We start from the raw sequence: 27,033 nt of genomic DNA on the forward strand, positions 1-27,033 counted from the left end.
GAACAGTGTTGGCAGGTTTCTCTTTAAATCAACGAGATCCTTTAAATCAAACCGTTTGACATCTCCAAGTCAACAAAAGGACAATTAAAAAGCTGCGCAGGTTTATATGCTCCACCCAAACAGCTTGATTTCATGCAAGAGTTTAAAAATCTGCTTAAACATTGATGCAGGGATCAGTCAATTAGTAATTTCCTCATACTAGTTGGATGGCGGACATTTTTAATTTAAACTTCCATCTTACACCTTTGTGTAATATTGGCCAGTGGTGATTAGCTTCTGTTAGAACTGTTTGACTCTTGTTGCACTTCCTGCTTTCACAACAGGGGGACATCGGCCTTCCAGGACCCCAAGGAAATGCTACCCGTCCACATGTTGGACCCCCGACTGATCATCAACAGGTGATGAAGTTGGAATTTAAAAGTGTCCTGAAAATATTGTTTGTCAATTATAAAATACTTATGAATGTGTGTCACTCTATTAATTGTACTCTCTTAATTTTAGGGCCCTTCTGGAGAGAAAGGACTCAAAGGAGAAAAAGGAGACCTGGTAGATATGTCAGAATATTTTTTAATCCTATATAAACACAAATCCAGATTGTATTCCTTTAGTGTTTGTTTGTTGTCATCTATTTCAGGTTCACGGCACGGGAGAAACTGGTGTGATGGGTTTCCCGGGCTCACGGGTGAGCACAAGCTCATTTCTACAGATTTCAACCTCTGAACTTTGTGCCGAGCTTGAAAAAAATATCAATAAGTGTGTCATATTCTGCTGCAGGGTCCGTCGGGTGGAGTGGGAAGACCTGGACCGAGAGTGAGTTTGTGTGGCAGAAACGAAATGTTGGATCATCCTTAATCCCTCGTTCCTGATCGGCCACATTGATATTGTGTTTGACACCTCTAAGACCGAGAAACAGACCTGAAATACATCGATCAATTGATGAAAGAGAGACATTCAAAAATTGCTTTGTTGATCTGTGTGCTTTCGAATTCAGTTCTATGACACGGACTTCTAAAGATTGTTATTAAACTGTACTAGATTGACACACATTTGTCATAATTAATAATAATAACAGTAATAATCTATAAGTTTGATAGATTTCTTATATATATATATATATATATATATTATTTTGTAGGTGATGCATTCATGTTGCATACTACTGAGTGCTAATGTCTTTATGACGTTGGTGAAAACCCAACGTTATGTGCGCTATTATGAGAAGTATAAAGCAGAAGTGTCGTAATTTTCCACATTCCAGAAATCATGCACTCACAACACGTACTGCAACGTTGGTCTCATCTGTTCAGTCATGCATGCGTGAGGTGATTTGTCACTTTCTTATCATTATGAGGTTGAATGCAGCAAGAAGTTACTAAATAAGGCCGCTCGCCTAGCAAAAAAAAGTTGAGATTGTACAAGTACTGTTACACAGAGTTCAGATAAACAAAGAATGGACACAAAGATGAGATAAGATGTGATTATATTGTTGTTAATTTGTATTTGAATGCTTTCAACTCTTTTTTTAGGGCGACACTGGTGAAACGGGACCGAAGGGCTATATTGGTCGTAAGGTAAACTTATACAGTTACAAGTACATTTAACATTTGTACATGCGATTTGGACAAATTGTAGGATTTCTTTCTTATTTTTCTTATGCGATTACTTCACATGCAGCAGCTGTACATACAGTAGTGTATGACTGTTGATGCACTTTTCACTGGGTTACAGGTGAATTTGAAACAGAAACAAAACAACAACAATAAGCAACAATCAACAGAATTAAATAAAATCCTTCCACAGTAATACTTTTTTTTTTTGTCAATTAATCTTGAGCATATTTTGTTGTAAATACATAAAAACAAGCTTTTCAGTTCATTTAGAGTCCCCAGCTCAATTTTTTTTTACTGATGCAACTTAAACACCATCATATAAAACAGCTTTTATAAAGAAACATGGATTGAAATTTGGGTATTGTTCATTTTATGGCAAATAATCTTTGCATTTATGTTGCCTAGTCTTAGTTCATTGTGTATGTTATAGAAATAAATGCCTACTCATCCATAGCAGTGATAACTGTGAGCAATGGGATTCAATACTGTTCTTCACTCTGTTAGATTCATTTTTTAAATGTATATGTTTTTTGTGCAGAGATAGGACTATAATACGATCCACAGTAATATGAGCTTGATATTTGAATGAGTTGGTCGTTCATTTATATTCATAAAGTGCATTCAGTCGTTGTTTAAACCCACAAAACTTTACTCTTGAACCAAAAAAAAAGGAATCCATGTTAGCCAGAGATTCCATGAACTGTCTGTTTAAAAAAAAAAATGAAATAAAAGACAGGAAGATAAACAGAAAGGAAGCAGAAACTCAAAACTGCTGACCACTGCAGGGCTGACAGTGAGCTTGTGTTTCAGGGAGAAAGAGGTGAAGCCGGAGAGCTGATCACATCAGGGTCTTTGTGGCCATGGTCTTCATTCGGTAAGTTGATCAGTGTTCCAGACCTCTTTATCCAAGTCGTTCCAGCTGCTGTGGGGTGAAGGCAGGACGCACCCGGCGCAGATCACTGGCCAATCGCACTGGAGAAAGAGACAATCATACACACCCACATTCACACTTAGAGGCCATTTAGAGTCACTATTTATTGTACGTTTCTGGACTGTGGGAGGAAATGAGGGGTGCTGCACACAGAAAGACCCCCGGGACCAGACTCCACATGACGTGAACACCACCCAAGTTGATAACTTTAACAAAATAGTCCTTACAAAACTGACTTTTTAAGACAGAACTGACTGTGAAGTCATGAAGTGGAACTCAATACAGAAATGAGAGGCATTTCTGAAGCTGTGTGATGAGAGTAAAAGGCAAGACTTCAAGAAAACGTGTGACTGTGTTTGGTAAAATACAAAACGTTATCTCAACGAACCTGAGGAGTAATAGAGAATCACATTCTCCTATTATTACCACAGTGGCTCAACAGTTTTCCTAAAATAATGTTGTGTGTCTTTTTGTATTGACTAGGGGGTCAAGCTGGTCCTCTGGGTGAGCAGGGCCCACAGGGAGAGAGAGGTCCTATAGGAGACCAGGGCATCCCCGGACCACCAGGACGGACGGCCTACGACACACAGCAACAAGGTTCGTTCAGTGAAGCTCCACAATGAGTCATCCTACTGTTTATATGCTGCATAACAAGTACGCTGTAAAATACTACACAATTGTTATTATTATTATTATTATTATTATTATTATTGTTATTATACGTAGTGGTATTAGCTATTTTTAAGACCCATCAGACCTCTTTATATTCAATCTTAAAAAGATACCAAATGTACAAGATTAACAGAGTCAATGTTAGGTTTATTTAACATAGAATACCATTAATCTAATTAACAAGACTGAAATACATTTATAATTCTTTTTTTTTAATGATTTCAATGGCGCACCTAAACACACATGCAGTGCAGCACTTAATGTCAAGAAATGAAAATAAATGAGCTCAATAAAAGTCAAATCTTCAGAAGGTATAAAGATGGATTTTAGAAAATAGAAGAAAATATATTTAGAGAGTATGAAATGATTAATTCACTAAACTACGTTATTAGGTGGATATCAACCAGAGAAAATCTAGATTTGCAAAGAAGACAGATTAAATATTCCAAGAGATTCCAGCAAACGATCCCCTTTTTTGTTTTCTTTTTTTGTTTTCTTTTTTCAAATTACAACTAAAGTAATCAAATAGAAGCATTACATTTTTGAAAATATTTCAGCCTGTGGTGATACCCACAGATGTTGTAGGGTTTAGTGTGAAAATATTTATTTACATATCAAAACTGTTACAAAGGGCCTCACAAGAACTAAAATGAAACTAGTGAACAATACAAAACTGTAGAAATAAAGGAAAACTGGAACATGAACAAGATTAGAACAAAATCTGTATTAGTTTATCGGAATGACTGCTGTTCCTGATTTGTCCACTAGAGGCCGATGATATTTTTTTTGTGAAATAAAGCAACCCCTCTAATGTAACGTAACGTAACTCATGAGACCCACAAATGAGCAGAGGTTGGCACCAGTGCTTGTAGTCAAGTATTGATGAGATTATAAAGGGTTGGACATTCACTAACCTTCTTCCTCGGAGCCTGATCTTCCTCCGTTTGCTTTCAGCGTGGGATTTCTTCGGACCGTTTGGTTTGAAGGGAGAACGAGGAGACAAAGGCCAACAGGGGGAAAAGGGATTTCCCGCCATCGCCCCTGGAAGTCCGGGAGTCGACGGACGCCCCGGAGACCAAGGCCCTCCAGGACTCCCAGGAACATGTGAGCGAATGGGCGAGTGGCCAGAGCCGTTTCAGCGATACCTTTCCCTCCTTGTTTATTAAAGGGTCATTTATTGTGCTGTTTGTCTCCAGGGGAGAACCTCTCCAAAGGAGCCTCAGGAGGAAGGGGGAGGCCCGGAAACGCAGGATTCAAAGGAGGAAAAGGTGGCATCATTGTGTCAAACACAAGGGCCTTTTGAAGCAAAAAGAGACTTGGGCTTGAAAAGTTTAGAATGTTGTGATGAACAGAAATGTTTCAAATGGAATACCTGCTGTTTCTTACTGTTCACACTGAGGCCCAGGATCGATTTGCTCTTCTGCATGCAATCATTGATGCGGCGGCGAATGCTATTTACCTAGCAAAGGAGAATTAACATAAGGAAGTGACAGGTTTTGGCATATTTTATAGAGAAAAACCCAGTTTATCATAATTTGATATGAATAGAATTATTGTACTTACTTTGAATTCACAAGTAAGTCAGCATAGAAATATATGTTGCTATCGCGATTACAGTAACATTGTAATCTGACCTTGTTGTTTGGAATGTTTAGGAGATCACGGAGACTGTTTGTGCACCAATGTGGTCCCTGGCTTACTGGGTCCCGCTGGAGCTCAAGGCGATCCAGGGATGACGGGAGAGTTTGGCCGTCAGGGTGACCAAGGAGATCCGGGTCGCCACGGGCAGGACGGTCACCCTGTAAGAGAGAGACGTTCTCACATGTCCCTCCGTCCTCTCTGAATTTGAAACCATCCGTACGCCTTCACACGTGGTTTTCCGGTGTGTTTTAGGGACTCGCTGGACTCGGCGGTGTGACGGGACCCAAAGGTCGAAAGGGGGAGACGTTGACCATCACAGAGAAAGGTACGGGGGTGTGTTTCAGCTCATTTCACAAGTGGCTTGTCATCATCGGAATTTGTGTCTGTGAATGTGTTTCTGTTGTCCCGCAGGATTTCCTGGAGACCGGGGCGACACGGGAAGAGATGGTGAGCCGGGATCTCCGGGCGCCGTCGGTCGAAATGGCCTGCCTGGCTTTCCTGGCAGCCGAGGTCGTCCAGTGAGTTCGCCAAGTTTTCTTCATTCATCGCTTTTATTTCCAATACATAGATTTTTTTTCTTCTTTTTTTGCTCACATTACCTACATTGTGCCTCGCTGTTTTGGCTCACCAGTTGAGCCACAACATCTATTTATTTATGCCTTGATAGCTTTATAAGACTTACAGCTTCTTCAGAATTTTTAGCTGCTCTACTCATTTTTTTAACACTTCGATTTAGCTGCTTTGTGCACTTTTAGCTGATTTAGCTAAACGTTTGGTTGTTTGCTCATTGCTCTCCATATAACAAGCATACAGGTGAACCAGCATCATTTGCAGCAATATCAAGCGAGTTTGTCCGCATTGAATGAAACCCTGCTTTCCTCTGAAGTCATTTTTTTTTTTTTTTTTTATTTGGGTTAAATTGAGGTTATCTCGCCGTTCTCCTAAGCAGGAGACAGAAATAAAGATTGTCTTGTTTGCTCGCGTCTCACAACAAGTAACATATATTTTTGTCATGAGGTGTATTTATTAATTGTGCCGGCTCGCATGAACAGGGCGAGGGAGTCAGTGGGAAACAAGGAGACAAAGGTTACCCCGGTAACCCCGGTCGACCTGGTGCAGACGGGCTGAGGGGGGAACCCGGTTCAGACCTCGTGGGCATCAAAGGTCAGCCCGGTTTACCTGGTGATGACGGCATCGCCGGGTATCCCGGAGTTCAAGGAACACCTGGCGCTCCAGGTGAGAGGCAGCGACCAGCCGCCGTCTTTGTCGTAATTCGGTTGCATTTTTCTTGTTGCAAACTCCTCCTGCAAGCCTTTGAAATGGGATCATCCCCGTTTTCACTCTACTAAGAATTTCATTTGGCTTTGCCTCTATTAAAATGCTCTCTTTTGTAATTTAATGCAAAGGAATAAAAAAAAAAAAAAGCGAATGAATATTAATGGCTTGTTATTAAAAAAACCCCCCCCAAAAAAAAAAACTATAAATAAAAGTCGGCATGACAGGATAATATTTTGCCATTTTATTGACATTTCTTTCTCCGCATCCTGAAGTCTCCCTGATGCACGGGCTGCATCCTTCAAACCAGCTACAGCTGAGCTTGTTTGAAATCATGCTTGTGCTTTTGATTAACTCTTGTTCCGAATGCCTCTCTCTTTCATTCTCTCTCATTTGCAACTGAAAGGCGGCTGTAGTCCGACAGGAGATGGAGGACAGGTGGATGTAACAGGTAGCTGGTATAATAACCTTTTCATGTTGTTGCTTTCTCTGTCACGGCGCAGTATTGCTTTGCTCGTGGTCGATTCGAATGTCCGCATGGTGGTATTTTTACAGTTGTTTACAGTTTGCGATCGTAGGTGTTCAATGAATATCAGGTAATGTAACGATAATGGTCTGAAAAAGATTCCACGCTGGGCAACAGTCTGACTCACCTGCATCGAAATAGTTTAGAGTTCATTTATTTTTACATTTAGTCTCTCAAGTCAACCGTATTGTCGACTCGAAGACTGAAAATCTCTGATTTCGTGTCAGGCCCTTGCGATACTTATCCAGGACCCCCTGGACTGCCTGGACTTCCAGGACCTAGCGGATCACCAGGAGGCCCAGGTGACATGAGACACAAGTGCTTAATGTTTTCGACAAGATAATACTTTTGGACCACGTTGATGCCACGTTTATAATTTTGGGTCCTGCAGGTACTTCTGGTCTAAAAGGAATCCCTGGCTTTCCCGGACCGGACGGGGAAAAAGGACAACCGGGTGATCGAGGCACAGGCGGCTCTCCTGGACCAACAGGTAAAGAGTGACCCTAAAAAACTGGGGGGAAAAACTCGACTTTGGTTACTCGATTGCGTTTGCTATGGATTTCATTGTATTTTCTCACCGCTACAGGTTTTGCAGGCCCCCGTGGAGACTTTGGCATCCCTGGCACTAAAGGTTCAATAGGAATCCCCGGGACACACGGCGTGTCTGGCCGATACGGGGAAAAAGGTGTAAAGGGCGTCCATGGAGAGATCTTGGGTGCTTCACCTGGAACGCCTGGTGATCGAGGACTGCCTGGATTTCAGGGGGATAAAGGCCATATCGGTGACCCAGGAAATCCAGGATATGAGGGTGGGCTTTCTTTTCACCCTGTTACTTAAATAAAATAAGAATCATTTTGAAAACTTTGTTCACTTACTCATCTTCTTGTCCAGGAATGGTCGGCATGCCTGGTATGATCGGCTTCAAGGGGACCAGCGGACCTACCGGCCTGTCGGGAGAGGAAGGAAGACCCGGTCCAGCAGGAAAATACGGTTTCCCCGGTGATCCTGGCTTTGCAGGTCAACCTGGACCACGCGGTGCAGTCGGACAGCCAGGTGAGGAAAACACACTCACTCACTCACACACACATACACGGTGTTAGAAATGTTCGCATATGACACCCGGGCACCTCTGGGACATCCTGCTCTGCACCAGGTTTAACTGGAGGGAGGGGACCTGAAGGAGACCCTGGTGCACCAGGTCCAATAGGACTGAAAGGCGTTCCGGGAGAATATGGCAGCAATGGTGGCATTGGAGACGTCGGACAATCTGGTGATCCAGGATGGCCCGGGCCAGGTGGACGTCCAGGACCTCCGGGAATGAAAGGTTTGTTCCTCAGATCATCAGTCGAATATAAACCTGGTCCATCTCAATAACAACCAGCCTAAATCCTCTTTAACAAGCTTGCATAAGGAAGACTGTTGCTAAAATGTGCAAGTTTGAACAGTTTTTCTATATGTTGGGATATAATTTCTCTGAGATAATCTCTAAAACCCGATTGGTATGAAAAGCAGTGCAAATTTTTCTCAACCTACCAAGAGCGATATGTTCTCCAAGCGAACTTGTTCCTGCAATGCCTATCAAGAAAAGTAACATATTCAAACATGGTTCAAATGTTATTGGTAAAACGTTTGTTTTCAGGGAAGAAAGGGTCACCGGGTATGGGGGGCTTCAAGGGGGTCAGAGGCACTCAAGGCGTGAAGGGTTTCTCTGGGAAAAAAGGAGACACTGGACAACCAGGCCACGTGGGCCCGAAAGGATCCATGGGACAAAGTGGAGAGAAAGGTGAGGCGGTTCAATGCAGTTCTGACAAATGAGCCATCCACCTAAACATTGTGACTTACTCTTTAACTTATTCTCCTCCGTGATACCGAAACCGTGGGGTAGGCGATCGAGGTATGCCGGGGTTGCCTGGAAAGAAACCCATAGTCCATGCACATCTTATTGTTGACATGAAGGGAATCAAGGGTGACGATGGACCTGCAGGAAGTCAAGGTTTCCCTGGACCAAGAGGTTAGCGGCTTCAATCCAACTGGAATTTCGCTTCAGTCGTCACTTGTTTTTGGCCACTCGTTCATGTCTCGGTGTGATAAACAGGTTTCAAGGGTTTCCCCGGGGTGCCCGGCCTCGAAGGATCTCACGGTCTTCCGGGAGATCCCAGCATCATGAAAGGTCAACATGGAGATCCGGGGGCAGAGGGGCTTCCCGGGTTCAAAGGAATGCCGGGGCTGACGGGAAACCGGGGAATTGTGGGATTTGATGGGATGTCTGGCAACACGGTGAGCAAACCCACAGTCACATTGAGTCCTACGATAACACGTGACTGGAAGCTTACATGGATATGTTTGTATTGTTTAATGTCACATTGTTGACATGTTCAGCAATGTAAATATCATGATGTGGAGAGCGACACAATCTCAAGTCTGACAAAGTGCCTGCATGTGACATTTCAGGGACCTAAAGGCAGCCCTGGCGCCTATGGTGCACCAGGCGACAAAGGAAGGAAGGGTGTAAAAGGTACCAACCTCCAAGTTAAACTACATAGAGACAGACTTTATCACCGTTCAACTCTTATCCAGTGTCAGTGATTAAAACACATCAAACTATTTGTTTAAATTACAGGTGAGAAGGGCCTTCGCATGGACCTTCCCGGATTCCCTGGACTGAGAGGAGAGCTTGGATTCCCGGGACAGACAGGTACATACAGTGATTTAAATGGAATTGTTTTTAGTTTTCCTCTGGTTTTGGCTTTAATATCAATTTCAATTTGGCAACTCGTACAGGTGACCGGGGGTTATTTGGCACAACTGGCGATAGAGGGACCCCTGGTTTTAATGGGATAGATGGGAAAAAAGGGACACCAGGCAATCCAGGAGGCCCTGGTTATTCTGGTAAAAGAAAACAAACCTCATGCACTACCTCATGACAGACTAATAGACCTGCATTAACATGCCAGTGTTTATTTTGTAGGCTCTGACGGGCAGAAGGGTGTTCCTGGCAACCAAGGTCAAAAAGGATTTTCGGGATTTCCCGGAAAAGATGGACAGCCAGGTTCTCCTGGTTTCCCAGGAGGCAAAGGTAACAAGATCAGAGCAGCATCACATTTTTCTTTCTCTTCAAGTTACGTCATTGTTTTTCTTGATTCGTGTTTTGTTTGCAGGTCAGCCTGGGATCAAGGGTCTGTATGGATTACATGGACTGAAAGGGCAGAAGGGCCTCAGCGGCGCGCCAGGTAAATTAAATAATTTATTTTTTTTTTAAACCCTCGTGAAAAACCAACAAAAATAATAGAAATGGAAGCTACAAGAATGCAGCAATATTCCAATGATCGATTTCATTTACTCACACCTACATGACATTGGGACAACAACAATATTTGAAGTTATCACTGTCACAAAGTCATGTTGTCAATGTTGAGGACATGAAGCAATGTGTTCTCTAAGCTGACATGTTCCAGCCACAATCATTCACGCCAATGTGAGGATGTTTGTCGGCAACTGAAATCAAAACTCGAGTTGTTGTTGGGTGTTCTTCTTCTTTAAATGTTGTTTCCAACCAAAAGAAGTGCAAGCAAAGACAACCACATTCAGTTCATTATAATATTCATACGATATATTAAATCTGTAAGCAAATCCAGAGAAGAAAGAGGACATCCATGCTTAGTTTTCCTGAAACATGTTTTCTGATCACATCAGGTGTGGACACCGCTGGATCAACTGGGGAGCCGGGACTTAAAGGACAGAAAGGAGAAGGCGGCGATCCCAACAGCCAGCCGGGTGTCCGTGGCACGCCGGGTTTGAAAGGCTTCCAGGGGCCTCAAGGTCAGTCCTCACTCCTGGGTATTAAAAGACTGTCCAACTCCCAGAAGACATTTGAAACGATCCCATGTTTTAATTATGCAGGCGACTACGGTCAGCCTGGACCAGCAGGAGTCCGTGGCCCAGTGGGACCGGATGGGAAGCCAGGCAGACCCGGATGGAGTGGGGATCCTGGCTTTAAAGGACAGACGGGATTACAAGGTGGGACATTTATCGAAGCGGGAGGGGGGGGGGGAAGTACAGTTACTATTAATTCCTATCCCTCTTTTGATTGGAGGAAATTAAATAATTGGTTTCTCAGGTTTCCCGGGATCCAGAGGAAATACTGGTGCGACTGGTCTACCGGGAGAAAAGGGAATACCAGGATTAAATGGGTATCCTGGGGTACCTGGTAGAAAAGGATTCAAAGGAGAGCACGGTCCAGGGGGATACAGGGGGCCTAATGGCGTGTCTGGAAAAAAAGGTATGGATCACATTTTTTTAGGTTTAACAACAGCTTGAGTTGTCTAAAATTCCGATTTGATGCTGACCACAGAGAACTTGGCAACAAAATGTACATGTCGTTTCTGATAGTTTAATAATTCATTTGTTATTACTGTATATATATATGCTACTGAACCTGCATTCTGCATATTGAAATGACAGACATCCATCAATAACTGCAAAGGAAACCAAGAACTAGTGTATGACAGTGTAAAAGATGCAGCTGAAGTTGTTCCTGCAAGAACATTGATGCTTTTTTCATTCTGAATATTATTATTGCTGTAATCTTTTAATCATTTTTTTATAAGAGTGCCTGGTTCTACCCACATCTTCAACCTAATTTGCTGCCTCCCTATCATTTTTTTTCTGTCACAGGTGTGAAAGGAGAACAAGGGTTGATGGGATATCCTGGCGTAAATGGTGTGAAGGGAGAACGAGGGCTTGTCGGCCCGAAAGGAAATCCTGGACTGACAGGTTAGTTATGCACGTAATCCATCTATTTTCCATATGTCTCTTTTTTCACAGTCACTTTGGATTTATTTACTTGAAATTTCGAGAGTATACTTATATATGGGAGCATCTTTCAAAACAGGCACCATGTACTTACTGCAAAATTGAAAGAAAAATAAATAAAATTCAAACAATTCAAAGCGACTGATTAAAAACAGATATGAAAATGCGTTTTTCAGAGAGTTGATCGGTCATTTGAGGTTAAACATACAATAATTCAATCCTAATATTAGTGTAGCAAAGCTAGGATTATAGTGATGTGTATAAGCTGGAATATAAAGTTACAATTGTTTAAATGGTTGTGATAACCAGTTCAAATTGCTTTATATATCTATATATTTTCCTATTTATCCGTATAGACTTTGGGGGAAAAAAAGTTTAAAAGTCGGGACAAATAGAAAATAAAGTTGGGTATCATCTGCAAAAAAAAGAAACGAAAACTGCAAATTACCATTGTGTTTATGTATTATATGTACAAACCCATTTTTAGTACATATATCAAAAATGCAGAAGGACCGAAACTTTAGCTTTAGCTTCTTCTCCAGAGGAACGACAGGCAGTAATAGTTACACTAAATATCAAAATATTTTTCAAAATATGAGAAACCCACTGTTTAAACTTTTTTCCTGTTTGAGAAGTGTAAAAAAAAAAAAAAAGAAAGAAAGAAAGAAAAGTCTAGAAAAACTCGAACCAGATGCTAAAAATGGTCACGTAGCACTTTGAGGAGTTCAGTATTCAGATGATCTATGTGTGCTCCAGGTGTCCGTGGGCAGCCAGGCACACCGGGTTCTATCCCACATCCCATCAAAGTTCCAGGGGTGAGGGGTCTTCCTGGAGCGCAGGGCATCGTGGGACCTGGGGGGGGCAGTGGGGAACCAGGACCACATGGCCCTCCTGGAGATGCAGGTCAGCGCTTGTCACATTGCGTTTTCTCTTGGACATACTTTAAAATGACATAAAATTGTCCTGGTCAATAAGAAGCATGTATCCTGGTTCGTCTCAGGGTTCATGGGGCCGATTGGGCAGAAGGGCATGCCTGGGATCAGTGGCACACCAGGAACGCCGGGATTCCGTGGAGAGCACGGTCTACTGGGCCACACTGGTCTGCAAGGCTTGGAAGGTGAGTCTTTTACTGTTTGGCTGTTTGGGATTAGGTTAATAAGCCTGGATTAAAAGATTTAAGTCGACGGAGAGTTAAGGACGGAACAGTTTCAATGACATTTTTTTGTTAGGTCAGTAATGCATGAGTTGCTGAGTTTATCAGCTGTGTGGGGTATGTAGATGAGTTGTATAAACGATGATGAATCGTCAAGACGGCTGACTGGACTCTTGATTCCACCAATAGGTCACCGTGGTAACCCGGGTGTCTCTGGGTTACCCGGGATGCCTGGGCGCAGTGTGAGCGTGGGCTACTTGCTGGTGAAACACAGCCAGTCAGAGCAGACGCCCATGTGTCCCGTGGGCATGTCCAAACTGTGGGACGGCTACAGTTTGCTCTACCTGGAGGGCCAAGAGAAGGCTCACAACCAGGACCTCGGTAAGTCCTGCCCAACAATGAAATGTTCAGCAGGGTTAGCGCCAGTACAGTGTTATGCAAACAAACACAAAGAGGATTTAATTGGAAGGTTTTTGCTTAAAAAGGGACAAATAAAACAACTCGTCCTTTAGATTCTGGATACATTTTTGGAATCGTTGTTAAGCCAGAGAACATATTTCGGAATGTTAAAATTTCTCATGAGGCTGATGTTTAAGAATGTGGACTACTTTTGAAATCTACTACACAATCATTGGAATGCATTTAATGGGATGGGTGGGGTTAATTTGGTGAAGTGCTTCATCTCTCAATCAAATTGCTGCAGGTTTGATTCCTTCCATTCTCCTATTGTTCATAAGCCCAGAACTGCTCCAAATGAATGGAATGTCTCCATTGGTGTGTTGGTATCTGTGTGAATGAGGGGTTCAAGTGCTCTGGGGGCTGATAAAGAAGTGGGAAAGCACTATATAAGTGAAATCAGTTTATCCATAATCATAGCAGGGGTATAGAGTGAATCTTTAAGATTTGGAAAAGCTCAATAATATTGGTTTGTGAAACGCAAACAAGCACCTTCTTGATTCTCACATGCAGAATAAACAACTTTATTGGTTTGAAAGAAAGAATAATCAATCAGCTGCTTCTTGAAGTCTGACTACCCGACTCCCTCGTGCTGAACGACTGAATAACCAGTTTCGTCGTCGCAAAAAGATGGAATAAGTCACTTCCTGTTTCGAGACGTTCCCGTTTCAGAATTACATCTTGAAATAAGTAATGATAATGGGGGGAAAACCACAATCAAACACAATCTCTAATGGTAAAGGTTTGAGTCCATTAATTGTGGCAGTGCGGGAAGATGAGCAATGGGGAAACAAGAGCAGCAGAACTGCATCTACAGTTTTCCTCTGGAGTAAACAGGAGTTATCTTACTGAAATTTTCACATGCTTCTGTTACAAAATAAGGAACTGATTTTTCACTCACATTAAAGGAGGCCAAAACCAATGATGTGTTTTCTATGACCTTGTATGGATGCTTTATGTAATGCTTTGCTGTCCTTGTTTTTTTTCCCACCCTGATTCAATTAAAGAATTGCAGCCGAAGCCTGTTTTTAACATTCCCTTCCCAGCAAGTAATCTGATTTTGTCTTTTAACCAGGTCTTTGTACAAGGGAAAGGAAATACGATCTAATTAGATGTGAAATACAGTAAAACCACCATCCGACCTTTTGAGTCCTGCCTTTGACCCGGTTTAGAAATGATTATCCTGAGAATCTAGACTTTCTAATAAGACTCCATGTGGAAAAGGGACTTATTTGCACGCATTGTAAAAGCATAAAGACATAATTCACTATAAAGAAAGCAGGGGGGGTGTTTGTATTAGAAATTATTCACAAAAGATATAAAAACAATAGATTTGTTCACCAGGCTCATACCGACATTTGATAGGTTGGACATTTATTTCATAAACATGTGTGTATGTCTAGAGTTTACTTGCTGACAAAACCATGCGACAAGTAATCAGGGTCTCAATGTAATTATTTGGTGGTTTGTTCTGTCCAGGATTGGCCGGCTCCTGCCTCCCAAAGTTCAGCTCCATGCCCTTCCTGTACTGCAATCCCGGCGACCTTTGCTACTACGCCAGCCGAAATGATAAGTCCTACTGGCTGTCAACGACGGCTCCTCTCCCCATGATGCCCGTGGAGGAGGGAGAGATCAAACCGTACATCAGCCGCTGCTCTGTATGTGAAGCTCCGTCGGTCGCCATAGCGATTCACAGCCAGGACATCACCATCCCACAGTGTCCGGTGGGCTGGCGCAGCCTCTGGATCGGCTACTCCTTCCTCATGGTGAAGCCCAGTTTATTTGTGGGTTTTTTGGGGGGGGGTTTGTACACTTTTCAGAATGTATACAAACAGGCTGCTGAGAGACAGCCTGACTTGAAGGTCCAGTTCAAAGTGCAAACAAAAAAAAAAGTAAATATGCTATAAAGATGTATTATTGTCTCCTGAGGTAATGACGACCAGTTCACTGATTATAGGCATCTTTATTCTACTTCCTAAAACAGTTTTATTCAGTAATGTCTAGTCTTGCAATACAACTTTCCACCACAGGATGGAGTATTGAGTCATGCAAAGAATTAGGAATAACAATGGCTGAAGCTCTTGACTGGCCCCTTGGTGTGCTCTACCTGATGTCACAATTGACTCTAATATCAACGCATTTCACACATTCAGTTCAAATCATTGGTTTGTCATCCAGTCATACACACTCAAGCCAAACTTGCACAACTGGACCCGTGCAATTACCAACCAAAGAGAATCAGTGAAATACCAAACCTGTGAAGCTAGGCGGAAGGATTAGCTGGCGCTCGAGTGACTCGACACTGACCTCACCCCCGCCCCTCGTCAATGAAAGTCTCCCGCCTTTTGTCTTCACAGCATACGGCTGCAGGAAATGAAGGCGGCGGCCAGTCCTTGTCGTCGCCCGGCTCCTGCCTGGAGGACTTCCGCACGACGCCATTCATCGAGTGCAACGGCGCCAAGGGAACGTGCCACTACTTTGCCAACAAGCACAGCTTCTGGCTCACCTCGGTGGACCAGTCGTTCCACACCGAGCCGGCTGCAGAGACGCTCAAGGCGGGCCAGCTCCTGTCGCGTATCAGCCGGTGTCAGGTCTGCATGAAGAACTTGTGAGAGGACTCATAGGCCGACGGACGTTTTTTTGCTCTGCGAGCCACGGAGCTCAGATATGCAATGACTGTGTGTTGTGATGCCTCGAGCGACACTGTAGATAAAAAAAAAAAAAAAAAATGAAGAAAAAAAAATCCCTGTACTGAAAACAACAGCACTATAGGGGAAGCAATTATTGTGTATTAAATGTGGTTTGGTGCTTTTTAACTTATTACCTCAGCTACACATTAACTATCAGAGAACGTACACTACAGCTGAACCAAAGATGCACATATGTACACACCGCTTCAGTTTAACCAGATGTCTGTTTTGGGTTTTTTTATCGTTTTGGGTCTTCAGTCTGCAGAAAGCCACTAACTTTGCTTCTTCCCAGCTGTTTAGAGCTAAAGGAGGTGTCATTACCAGTCTGACACAACCGTGTAGGTTGATGCTATTGATAGTATTATCTTGCTTTGACTTTGTTGCTCTACAAAGCTTATTTTGTTATATAAAACGTCAGCAAACCACTAACTTGTTTTAAGCATTTATCAACCGCAGAATTATCTATAACCATTTGACTCTACTATGTGTTCACACCATGCACTGATTATGTCTATACCATCTGAATGAACTTGACTTCTACTTTACCTTTTTTTTTTTTCTTTCTTTTTTTAAATGTTGATTTTGTTCTACCAGCCTCCAGGTGCTATTTTCTGAGATTGGTGTGAATAGACCCTAAATTATTTTTTACTTCCCTTTCATTAAAATCTGATCAAACCTTTGATCAGAGCTACTTCACCAGCCGATCGGACCAAACACATCAAATACATGTCAAGCCGACCTGCCACCTCTCACACAGAATAAAACTTAACTTGCAAGTAGTACATTGTGTTTGAATGGCAAATTTATATACACAGTATTTACGTTAAAGAGTGTAACAGCTGAACAATAATACACAACTAGTTAAATGCAACTGGTGCATCTGTAACATTTGTTATGCTCTTATGCTTCATTACATTGTTTTTTTTTTTAAACAAAGTTGTAAAGTTTTTCTTTTAAAAATTACTTCAACCTTTTAGTTACCATGTTATCCCGACTTCCTTTGATTTGTACGCGACCGCTCGCCCCTCCTCCATCCATTGGTTCCACGCCGCTTCTTGAACTCATTTTCCTTCCAAAACTATTAATCATTGAGTGCATTCAAGCTGCCAACGGGACGGAACGTAAACACTCTGGATCAGAGTCTGACTGCGGCAAATCCTGATTAAAGTTTACACAGTTCAGTAAGTAGGTCAGACGCTCCGCTTTGCCGGGACAATCTCGTTTGTAAATAAACACATTGGTCAGACCGTGGCAATACTGAAAATCGCAGCTTTAATCACATTAGAATTTCATCGGTTTTCATAACACGATTGTGAAGATTCGACCTCGTTTCTTTAAACTGACTTTAATTGTGATTCGAGAGAGCAGACAAAGTGCAAAATAAAAAACTTTATTACGAGAACGCATAAAAGTTCGACGCAGACATTTGTACACTCACTGAAAACCTCCAAAGTGCTCATGAATCAAAGATCGGTAATAAACACCGAGAACATGGAATCGAAGTGAATTGTGAGATTATTGAAAACCCTTAAAATTCAACTGCAATACAAAAGACAAACTACATAAACGAAAGAGACAGTGCAATGTGCCACCCACTGATTAATTAGTGCCGTTAAATCTGTGAAATTCCTAAAGTAAAACAGTGATTGACTTAATCTGTGCGGTTTGGTCACAGACACATCTTTGGGATAGAAGTGCAGTTTCAGTCATAACAGAGGAAGGATTTAAAGGCTTTACTTCCATTCCTCACACACACACACACACTAAACAATTAAAAAAAAAAAAAAAAAAAAAAATGAACTGGAAATTATGGAATGCATTTGCTTTTCCAAACCATCTTCACCACATCAAAAAGGTGTGTGGTGAGGTGGTCGAATGCTGGTTTTCATTTCAAGGCAAAAAACAAGGTACCGTCACAGTGTTGTGGCGCGAAGGCCCGACTTCGTCGATTGTCCCGCTGGTTCGCAGCGCCGTCGCCTCTCTCAGCAGCAGCCGGCTCGAGAGCGCTTGCTGCCGACCTCCCTGCAGTCCTCCAGGTTCACGGTGGAAGACCTCTGGTTCTCGCGCCGCTTCTTCAGGATGGACGGCAGCACCAGGTCGAACAGCGTCTCGAACATGGCGTCCACGTTGAACCCCGTTTTGGCGCTCGTCTCGAAGCACATCCTTTCCGCCGGCAGGCTGCTCTTCTCATCCAGGCCCTTGTGGCGCAGTATCCGCTCGTAGAGGGCCACCGCGTCCTCGCGAGTTACCTGCTTGTGCACGCCGGAGAAGGACGCGGGCGAGTCGGGGGGAGTCGGGCAGGCGGACAACAGCTGCGACTCCGTCGCGTCCGGACCGTCCGCTTGGTCCGCCGCCTGCACGTCGCAGTCCTGCAACAGCTGGGCGTCGTGGTCCGTGAGGTCGGCCTTGTTGCCCACCAGGGCGTAGATGCAGTCGTGCAGGGCGGTGTCGGTCAGGGACAGGAAGCGCTCCTCCAGCTCGGCGAGGCTCTGCCAGTTGGTGACGTCGTACGTCAGGATGACGGCGGCGGCGCCTCGGCAGTACATAGAGCCCAAGCCGTGGAACTGCTCCCGGCCTGAGAGGACAAGAGGAGGACACACACACACACACACACACACTTAAAACGGCTGCTTGGCAACAGGAAGACTCAGCAGTGAAGTGTTATTTTTTCTTTTGTGTGTGTGTTTGTAAGACAGTCAGCAGTTTTAAAACAGAAGCAAGCTTTGTTGTTGAAATATGCAGGACTACTGAAAGGGCACATTGTGTGTGTGTGTGTGTGTGTCCACTGCAAGACTCTGTTAATTAGACAGGACCAACACTAACGCAGCCTCATACAACATATAGTAAATCCTGTTTTCAGAAGTACGATGTTCAGCTTTTTTATTCAAAGGGTTATAAAAAGCGGTTAATTCAAATCATTTTGGAGATAAAATAGTTCCCAGCTCTCAGTGAAACAATACACTTCAACGTCACCACAAAATGCCCCCTCAGACCTGATAAATCCAAATAAAGTGGGGTTTTTTTTTTTAAAGGGAACATTGTAGGGCTGGAACCTTTCAGCATGTATTTATGTGGCAACTGTAAATACAGAGTGCGAATCATTTGTTAGTTTTGCTTTATCTGTCCAGAACCACAAAACACTCCATTTCCTGTTATATGTGACAAACAAAGTAAGTTCCCAGCATCCGTTTGGGACTTTTCTGTGTCTCTTTTCACATGCTGCCGAGTTACACACTTTGTGAATAATTAAACTTGAACATTTGATTCTTAATCACTAAATAATTTAAGTTCAAGATGGAGTTACTATGGCAGGAGACGCAACATCCATCTATCTCCTGTACTGCTTCATCATAAAGCAAACGAGTCGTCCGTCCATCATAGAGCAAACACACACAGAGAGAGACACAAACCACCACAGAGACGTTTAACCAGCGAGAGGAAACCCAGGCACTCAATAGAAGAGCATGATTTCTACTGTGAGGTGGTGAGATGGCGAACCACACTCCCCCACCGCGCTCAGGGCTGCACAATATACCGCATGCAACAACGTGCAAGACTGAAAACAAATATCAAATTAAATAATCAAAGCTCATCATCACCATAAAAGCAACTAAACAGGAATGTCAGAGTCCCTCTTTTTTAAATTAAAACAAGAAAATCTGTGATTATATCATTTAATTAAATATTCCTTTCTTGTTTCATACCTGCCACAGGACACAAGTCAGAATCTCAGTCAGAAAGAGGAATGTTACTTAAAAGGATACATTTCAAAGAGCTATTGTAATAAATCACATTGTTAAAAGTAATACTCTACATAGTATCTCATGCTGCATGTTTCCCCGATATCGTCCGAACTGAGAGTCGTTTGTGGAGACGTTCAAAGTTATACTCTATAACTGGCCAAAATCACAGTTTGAAGAAAATTCCCTGCAGGAAAATACGTGTACATGCCGAGCTGGCAAAGATGGGTTGAAGTGAGAAGTCAAGTCTTCCTGTCATAACCTCAGCATGTGACTATTAGGAGGAAGTGTGAGCGGCTGTGAAACGTTGAGTGTAACTGGAAAGAAAAAAAAAAGGTTTTATCAGTGGGAAGCATGCGGCAGCCTGACATTTCTCTGTGGTCAGATCTAAAAACTGAAAGACAGAAAAGAAGAAGAAAAAAAACCCGCTTGTAACCCTGATCTGCAGTTTTATGGCATTTCTCCGTAACGGTGACTCAACAAGATCAACTGAATGAACTCCACAGGGATCCGTCACAGAGGTCGCGGAGCGCAGACAGGAAGAGGAACACTGGTGACGTGGTCGTGGCAAATTTTTTTTTTTTTTGAGTTTGTCTGAGACAGATTTTACCGTTACTCAGGTTTGAACATTACTGGAAAGTCGAGAAGTTGTGATCCAGGTCCTCAGCGGTAACCAGATTAATGATTATTCACACACGCCACGGGAAAGTAACACATTAATTCATCCAGCCATTCATCTTCCACACAACGCCGTCCGAGTCAGGGCCACAGCCGACGGTGGGTCGGAGGCAGAAAACCCCCCGGACAGGTCGCCAGGCCATCGCAGGATAAACACAATTCGCATCGACTAATATGGGCATTTGAAAGGGAGCAGTTCATCTTAAATACTAGTGTTCGACTGTGGGAGGAAAGTTCTGTACCCAGAGAAACTAAAGCGCAAAGAGAACATGCAAACTCACAGGAAGGCGCAGATTGTCACTAGCAGGCGTGTCACTTTGGAGACAATAGAGTCAGAAAAGTTCACACAGTTCAGCTTTGTGATGAAATGAACTGAAATATGATTGCTCAAAAAAAAAAAAATTACAAAGAGTCAGAGTGACGGTCTGATTCTTCTTCACCGCCCACTTCACTGTGTGAGTGTGTGTGTGCAAAAGCACATGGTTGACAGATGCTTTGACTCAGTCACATCACTCCCACATTGAGCAACATAGAAGAAGCACAAGATTTTTTTCTTTTTTTTAGAAAACTTGTTGACTTGCTGACTTATTGCTTTGAGGACGTCCACATTCTGAAGGACGCGAGGTGGAAAATGCACATAAAACTGTTCAGAAGGTATTCTGATATCCTCACATTCATTTTCCAACAGTCGTTCCTCTTTGTAATAGGTTTTTGTTTTAACTTTCATTCATGCAAGTCATTGTGATTTCAGATATTTTATTCGAGACGTCAACTCAATAAATTTAAACACTTTACATTATATTTTCAACCTTAAAATGTTTTTTTGTGTTCTTAAAATGTTCAATTACAACTGGCTCAAATCACACTTCTTTAACAACTCAGGGCTTCAAATTGTCTCAAAATGTGACATATTTCCCATTCTGATTGTACAATCAGCACACTATTGCCTCATGGTTGATTATGAGGAAATGTGGAGGTCTTGCCTCAAAACAGGACTGAAGTTTGATGATTTTTGTTGCAACAAAAGTTCTGATTCCTTTCTAAAAAAGGAAAATGTCACTAAATTTGCTGCACAGTAAAGCAAACCCAGTGCAGTCCCTTCAAAATGTCAGAGCTTAATCAAATATACTGGTTAAGCGTTTAAGTGGCACGGCCTCCTCACAGGTCATCATGGGGCTGGATCATGAATATTGAGGCAGTTTTAGACCGGGGGAGTCAAACATGAGGTCATTTTAATGCATTTTGCACCAGAAACTTTAATTAAAATTCATTTTAAGTTGAGATTGTAATTTTTTTTTATAGTGATCATTTGGTTTTGTTAAAACTCGACACATTTCCTTCAAGCATACTCTGTGCCACAATAAAGAACAACTTTAAAAGTTTGAATTTAAATATTATGGAACTATTTTACCAGTCCAGCGCTCTCTGGATGAAATTGAATTGAATGTGGCTAAACTAAACTGTGTTTGACAGCCTTGATCTAGACCAATAACAAACAAGCAAAACCACGTGTCCCTGCATCATATTATTCTCCTGTAAAAAAACATTTTGGTTTGATTTTCACAAATAGATTTATGACTAAATCGCTTCATTTCTGAGTCATATTACATAAAGTATGATAAGTTTTGGACTCATACTGCAGAATAAAAACAATGAATTGGGCAGTTAATGCGATTCTATGCGTTGTCCAAGTTAGGAATCACATTTTAAAGTCAATCCCCAGCTTCTATATAATTTTTAATATCAAATCTATTAATGCAAAGATCTCATACACATTATTTAAAACATTCCTAATTAAATTGTGCAAAAAAAAACCAATTTTGACAGGTTTTTTGTAATTAATTGTATTTGTTTTCTTTGGTTTTATTTTGTTTCATGCAACTTCAATTGCTGATAGAAATCTGTGTTTGTCGAGGGAGGGTCTCTTTTTTTAGATTATAAAGTCAAAGAATGATTAAATGTTTGTTGTGTTAATTTGGGAACACATTTGTTCTTGTCAACGATAAAGTATATTGAAGGGGAGAATAAAATCAGCCCTTATATAAAAAAACACAAAGTTTGATTACATGATTTAGAGAAAATACCTTGTGTTTTTTACGTCAGATTGAAGTGTGAGTGTTTTTAAGGTGAGGGTGTTGAAGTGGTCACGTGCCTCTGCCCTGGCCTCAGGTGATCGCGAGGGTGGCCCAGGTGAAGCCAGTAAACACACGAGAAGAGTGAAATGCAGGAGGGTTTTGTTTTGGTTTTTTTACCCGCCGTGTCCCAGATGGAGATGTTGTAGGGCCCCCACTGCTTGAGGAAGAACGCCCCTCCGATGGTGCTGACGGTTTCTTTAAACCTCCTCTCCATGTACCTGTGGAGCAGAGACGTCTTCCCCACGTTCATGTCCCCGAGCAGGACCACCTTCACGTCCGGCTTCTTCATCTTGGACACGTCGGGCATAACGGTGATGATGATGATGATGAGGAGGAGGAGGATTGTTTTTAAATGTTTTCACGGCAGAAGAAGCGACGCGCGACTAAAGTGTCAGAGATCACGTGGTTCCTCCAGTGAATTCCTCCCACACGCCGAGGCCGATGAAGGGAAGTTCATTTGCGCCAGTTCCCGGAGTGACTTCGCTCCAATCTGAGCCTCAACTTCTGAAAGTTAACGAGGTTGAAACGGGAAGTAGGTGAGCGGCGCGAGGGCTCTTTTCACCCTGAGCGCAGTCTGTCAGGCAGCCTGGACACACGACCTGCCGGGTCATTTATACTGTTGGCAACACATTTCTGGACTCCACAAAACTTCAAGAATATATATATATATCAGAAAATTGGACATATCATTCACCGCCTTTAAAACCATCTTAGTCAATGCACTCTTTTTTTCCAGACACAAAGCAATCCACACCGCTTCACCTCTAAATTAAGGAAATGTAATGAAGAAATCAGCCAAAACAACAGTAAATTGAAGTAAAAACCTCATTAAGATACAGGTAATACAATAAGTCGAGTCGTTTGTTTAGTGGAAAGCTTGAGCAAGTAATAGTGTTTTAAGCCCTCAGGTGCTCAGGAAGTTTGTTCCACAGGTGAAAAGCATAGGAACTAAATGCTCCTTCACCTCTTTTGCTTCCGTCTCTGGAAACACTTGATACACCGCTCTGGATGTTTCATACACTACAAGGAAATATGAGATGTATTCAGGTCAGAGATCAATCAAAGCTCTATAGACAAAAGTGGAATTTTAAAGTCAATCCTTTGACCCACCGGCAGCCAGTGCAGAGATTGAAGCCCAGGTGTACTGTGCTCCACCAGCTCACCCTGAAGATATAGACAATAACCAGATATTATTATGGAGATTCCTACTTTTAACTAAGAAGAACGATTATCACAGTGCCCCGAACAGAAAAAGCTCCTCAATGGAGGGAAAGAGGAAATAATAACTGCAAGATCACAGTTAAAAACAGAATCATTTCGAGTAAGTGGCCCCTAATAACTTTAGATTATTCTCTAATGCACATGTCTTTTTCCTTTATATTCAAAATAAATGTGATTACCATTGCTGTTATTGGAATTTATTTATTTTCTTCTGCGCTCCTTGAAAATGCAACAGCTTGTTTGTCGATTTGCTCTTTACTACTTGTTTTTTATTTAGATGGTTTAGAGCAATGGTTTTAAACTGGGCTGCCTGAGACGTCACTGTCAAATCTCTAATAACAAGGAAATATTCAACTTTTTAAATCCATTGAAATAATGTGATAGATCACAACACAAAAAACAGTTTAGTCAGTAAAAGGGGATGTGAGGAAGACATACTGTTTATAATGAATTAGCTGCTTGTTAAGGAAAACCTCCAAATCACTTCAGTAACTTCAGACTTTTTTTTAAACAAACTTAACTGTTTTCATGCACATATATAATTTGCTTTCACCTCGATGTGATAAAATCCATATCTGTATTTTAACTTTTTCCTAATCAGCAAGAAAAGGTGATGAAAACAAGCCTTTGATTAAAAAAAAAAAAGGTTGCGACAACTCGCCAGTTAAAGAATCATTGTAATAGAGAATAAACGAATCACCCCACTGGTCTGACGTGAGCCTGCCTACAAGACAAAACGCTGGGCGCCTCTGCTCCCAGGCAGCGTGCCTGATTAGTCATACCAGACCGTCCCGGTGGGCGGTGTGTGTGTGTATGTGTGTGTGTGGCTTTCAAACTGAGCTCTGGCTATGGCGTACAAAGATTACTGTGTTAAAAACAACAACACGTGCTGGGAAAGATATCCTGTATGACCTGTCACCCATTTGTATAAGGGAAGTCATGAAAAGTATGTTCTATTCTTGTATTGTCAAGGTTTGCCCAATGTAACAACGTTTGCTGACATAAGCGTTTATGACCATTATTTCAAACTCGACGTGTCATCCAGATGAGATCATGTGAAAGTAACAATTAACAAGGAGGGAAAAGGCACTGGAATTTAAAAACAAAAGGTTTATTTTGTTTTTATAATATGATAAAACTACTGGCGGGATGAAGCCTGAATAGTGGGAAGATGTGGCAACTTTTTAAAAGTTAAATAAAGTCTCAAGCTGAAAATATGGCGGCGCTGTAGTGGTTGTAGGTTGAAAGAGGTTAAAGGTAAGTTGAAGCCCCCCCATCTACTTCAATGTTAACAATAATTTTAAAAGTGTGATTATTTTTAAAAGTTTGAAAGATATGGAGAAGTCTAAAGAGGTCTTAAAAACTGTTAAAAACGTTTAATGTTTTAAAAGTTAAATTGTTCAAATTGGTAAAGGTTTAAAAGAGGTGTAGGCTGAAGAATTAAGAAAAAATGGGAAATAAATATAGAAAAGTTTCAATATTTTTAAAAGTCTAAAAGATGTGTGATTCTGTACCATGTATAATCCATATATGCTGTATATTATCTTGTGTGCAACTATCCTAACTGTCTTTAAATATTTGTTCAATATCACCTTGTAAGACTAATAAAGTCTGATCTCATCTTGTGTTATTCTATCTTAACATTTCTCCTTTGTAAAGCTAAATGATTTTTATTTACAGTGCAAGTTGGTTTTCAAAATCTATATCTTTATTTATTCATCATTAAAAGCTTTGTTTTATTCTCAAAATGATGGAGGTCTATATGTTCCAAAATTAAATAATGGCACCATTAAATAATTAAATGTGTCATTGATGAAAATATGAATTAATTTTATGTATAATTATTTCGGTAATCAATTAATTATTTCATTGCCTAAATGTGCCAACATTAAATAACTAAATACGCCATTAAATAATGAATTAAATGTGTCATTAATGAATTCAAACTGGAATAAAAAATATAAACGTATCATAAAATGTGTCATTGATTAATTAAAATGGTTAAATGATTTGATGTAAAAACATATAGAATCATTTCACCATGTATTTATTTCATGGTCCAACGTTCCACTGATTCATGAATTAATTGTATCCGTCAAACTCACCCATCAAACCTGGTGGGCGGGGCTAACGCTGATCGAGTCGAATCCATTGCTTTGGTCTGAATGCGGGATCTGGCAAATGTTCTGCTTCTTTCTATTTTCTTATTTTTTTTTTTTTTTAAGTTCCTTTAAGGGCTCAGAATTCTGATCTCAACTACCAAATAGACAATAATCATGCACACACCACGAGATGTCATGATAAAACGATATGTTGGTTGTTGTGGTTTACAGTGAAGACATCAATGATTTTGTCACTTTTTTATAAATATTGTATTACTATAAGTAAGTCACGCAGTCGCTAGGGGAAACACACGCTCTCAATGACAGGAAGTGGTAAGTTCAATTGGCGGAATCAGATCACATTGCCTTTTAGTTAAAAAACAAAACAAAAACAAAAAAACCCACATAAATACATGTTTTGTTGACGTATTTTTTAAAATTAAAAAGACAACAAATAATGATGTTCACGCATTAAAAAAAATCTAAATAAATCACTTTCAATATATATTATATATGTTTTATTTAATGTGGAAAAACTGCGTTGTTGTCATGTTGACGGGAGGTGAGCTGTCGTTTCCCAACGCCTCTACCGGCCACAGAGGGGACTGCAGTTCTGACGCGTTTCCAGGTGCCCCTCGCGGCCACAGGCGGGATTGCAAGCTCTGACGGACACGGCTCACTGCACTTGAACGCTACTTCTACTTCCCTCCGGAGATCGTGGAGTTTCCGAGCGGACCTTGAAAGCACCACCCGACGGTCTCTTCCTGTACCGCCGCCGGGGTCCTGCCTCATGATCCGGATCACTGGGGCTCTCTTGTCGGCGTTGAAGCGCAGCTCCGCGGCAGGTTGGTGGTTGCAGCAGCGCGGCTGCTGGGGGAGGGCTGGCAACATGAACATGGCTCCACTCATTCACACGCTCGCCTTTTGCTCGCTCACGGTTGCGCTGTCGGTCTTGACTACGATGGTGTGTCTGAACGAGAAAGGTAAAGTGGAGGAAGTAGCGCGGGTTTTGAAGTACCCAGGTGGATTTATGGTTCACAGTCTGTTGCCCGAGCGGTTGACAGCAGCTGGTTGTGCGTGACAGGACGGGCTTTAGGACCCAGCGGACATCGAGCCGGAAGACAGCAGAACGCAGCAGATAAATAAACAGACTTTAATTTACACGTAAATTTAATGTAAATCTACACTGAGGTGGATTACTAGGTAGAAGGTAGATGGGCGGACACGATAAATACAAACACATAGATAGTACGCACATGGGTTTTCTAATTTACTGGTCCGCAGTAGTTTTACAAACATGTTTACATTGTCACATAGGTGTATGATAAATCTCAGGTAACTGATCTATATACAAACATATGGATATGCAGAGATGTGTTTATGACACACAA

At 41.8% G+C, this 27,033-nt stretch overlaps 2 protein-coding genes across 5 annotated transcripts in view; one reads left to right on the forward strand and one right to left on the reverse strand.

Annotated features, from left to right (window-relative positions):
- The window catches only part of col4a2 (collagen, type IV, alpha 2), a 65,776-nt gene extending 49,017 nt beyond the window's left edge, over positions 1–16,759 (forward strand). For 3 of the 4 annotated variants that reach the window (XM_080498263.1, XM_080498264.1, XM_080498262.1), the window contains 36 exons: positions 324–398; positions 502–546; positions 635–682; positions 775–810; positions 1,527–1,571; positions 2,421–2,484; positions 3,025–3,138; positions 4,168–4,317; positions 4,410–4,481; positions 4,869–5,014; positions 5,107–5,179; positions 5,266–5,372; positions 5,907–6,090; positions 6,536–6,580; positions 6,883–6,957; positions 7,047–7,145; positions 7,242–7,463; positions 7,547–7,708; positions 7,809–7,979; positions 8,295–8,438; positions 8,541–8,666; positions 8,751–8,932; positions 9,107–9,170; positions 9,276–9,350; positions 9,437–9,544; positions 9,624–9,731; positions 9,814–9,885; positions 10,349–10,474; positions 10,556–10,672; positions 10,773–10,934; positions 11,330–11,428; positions 12,224–12,370; positions 12,468–12,584; positions 12,810–13,001; positions 14,556–14,842; positions 15,434–16,759. In XM_080498263.1, the coding sequence (XP_080354389.1) occupies positions 324–398; positions 502–546; positions 635–682; positions 775–810; positions 1,527–1,571; positions 2,421–2,484; positions 3,025–3,138; positions 4,168–4,317; positions 4,410–4,481; positions 4,869–5,014; positions 5,107–5,179; positions 5,266–5,372; positions 5,907–6,090; positions 6,536–6,580; positions 6,883–6,957; positions 7,047–7,145; positions 7,242–7,463; positions 7,547–7,708; positions 7,809–7,979; positions 8,295–8,438; positions 8,541–8,666; positions 8,751–8,932; positions 9,107–9,170; positions 9,276–9,350; positions 9,437–9,544; positions 9,624–9,731; positions 9,814–9,885; positions 10,349–10,474; positions 10,556–10,672; positions 10,773–10,934; positions 11,330–11,428; positions 12,224–12,370; positions 12,468–12,584; positions 12,810–13,001; positions 14,556–14,842; positions 15,434–15,688 (4,314 nt within the window). In that variant the 3' untranslated portion in view covers positions 15,689–16,759. The remainder of the gene's footprint in view (positions 1–323; positions 399–501; positions 547–634; positions 683–774; positions 811–1,526; positions 1,572–2,420; positions 2,485–3,024; positions 3,139–4,167; positions 4,318–4,409; positions 4,482–4,868; positions 5,015–5,106; positions 5,180–5,265; positions 5,373–5,906; positions 6,091–6,535; positions 6,581–6,882; positions 6,958–7,046; positions 7,146–7,241; positions 7,464–7,546; positions 7,709–7,808; positions 7,980–8,294; positions 8,439–8,540; positions 8,667–8,750; positions 8,933–9,106; positions 9,171–9,275; positions 9,351–9,436; positions 9,545–9,623; positions 9,732–9,813; positions 9,886–10,348; positions 10,475–10,555; positions 10,673–10,772; positions 10,935–11,329; positions 11,429–12,223; positions 12,371–12,467; positions 12,585–12,809; positions 13,002–14,555; positions 14,843–15,433) is intronic. The other variant, XM_080498265.1, reaches the window with a different exon arrangement.
- Positions 16,760–16,920: 161 nt separating this feature from the next.
- rab20 (RAB20, member RAS oncogene family) lies at positions 16,921–22,774 on the reverse strand. Its single transcript, XM_080498268.1, has 2 exons — positions 22,437–22,774; positions 16,921–18,341 (listed from the first exon to the last, which is right to left on the reverse strand). The coding sequence occupies exons 1-2, from the start codon at positions 22,624–22,626 to the stop codon at positions 17,749–17,751; spliced, it is 783 nt and encodes a 260-aa protein (XP_080354394.1). The 5' UTR covers positions 22,627–22,774; the 3' UTR covers positions 16,921–17,748.
- Between the last annotated feature and the right edge of the window lie 4,259 nt (positions 22,775–27,033).

This window comes from Blennius ocellaris (genome assembly GCF_963422515.1).
Source record: "Blennius ocellaris genome assembly, chromosome: 6".
NCBI lineage: Eukaryota > Metazoa > Chordata > Actinopteri > Blenniiformes > Blenniidae > Blennius > Blennius ocellaris.

Excerpts from the sequence above, each read along its gene's own strand:
- rab20 (XM_080498268.1), bottom strand. The coding sequence starts at position 22,626 with ATGCCCGACGTGTCCAAGATGAAGAAGCCGGACGTGAAGGTGGTCCTG. Across the intron at positions 18,342-22,436 it reads CTCCATCTGGGACACGGCGG|GCCGGGAGCAGTTCCACGGC; the intron begins GTAAAAAAACCA and ends TTGTCCTCTCAG.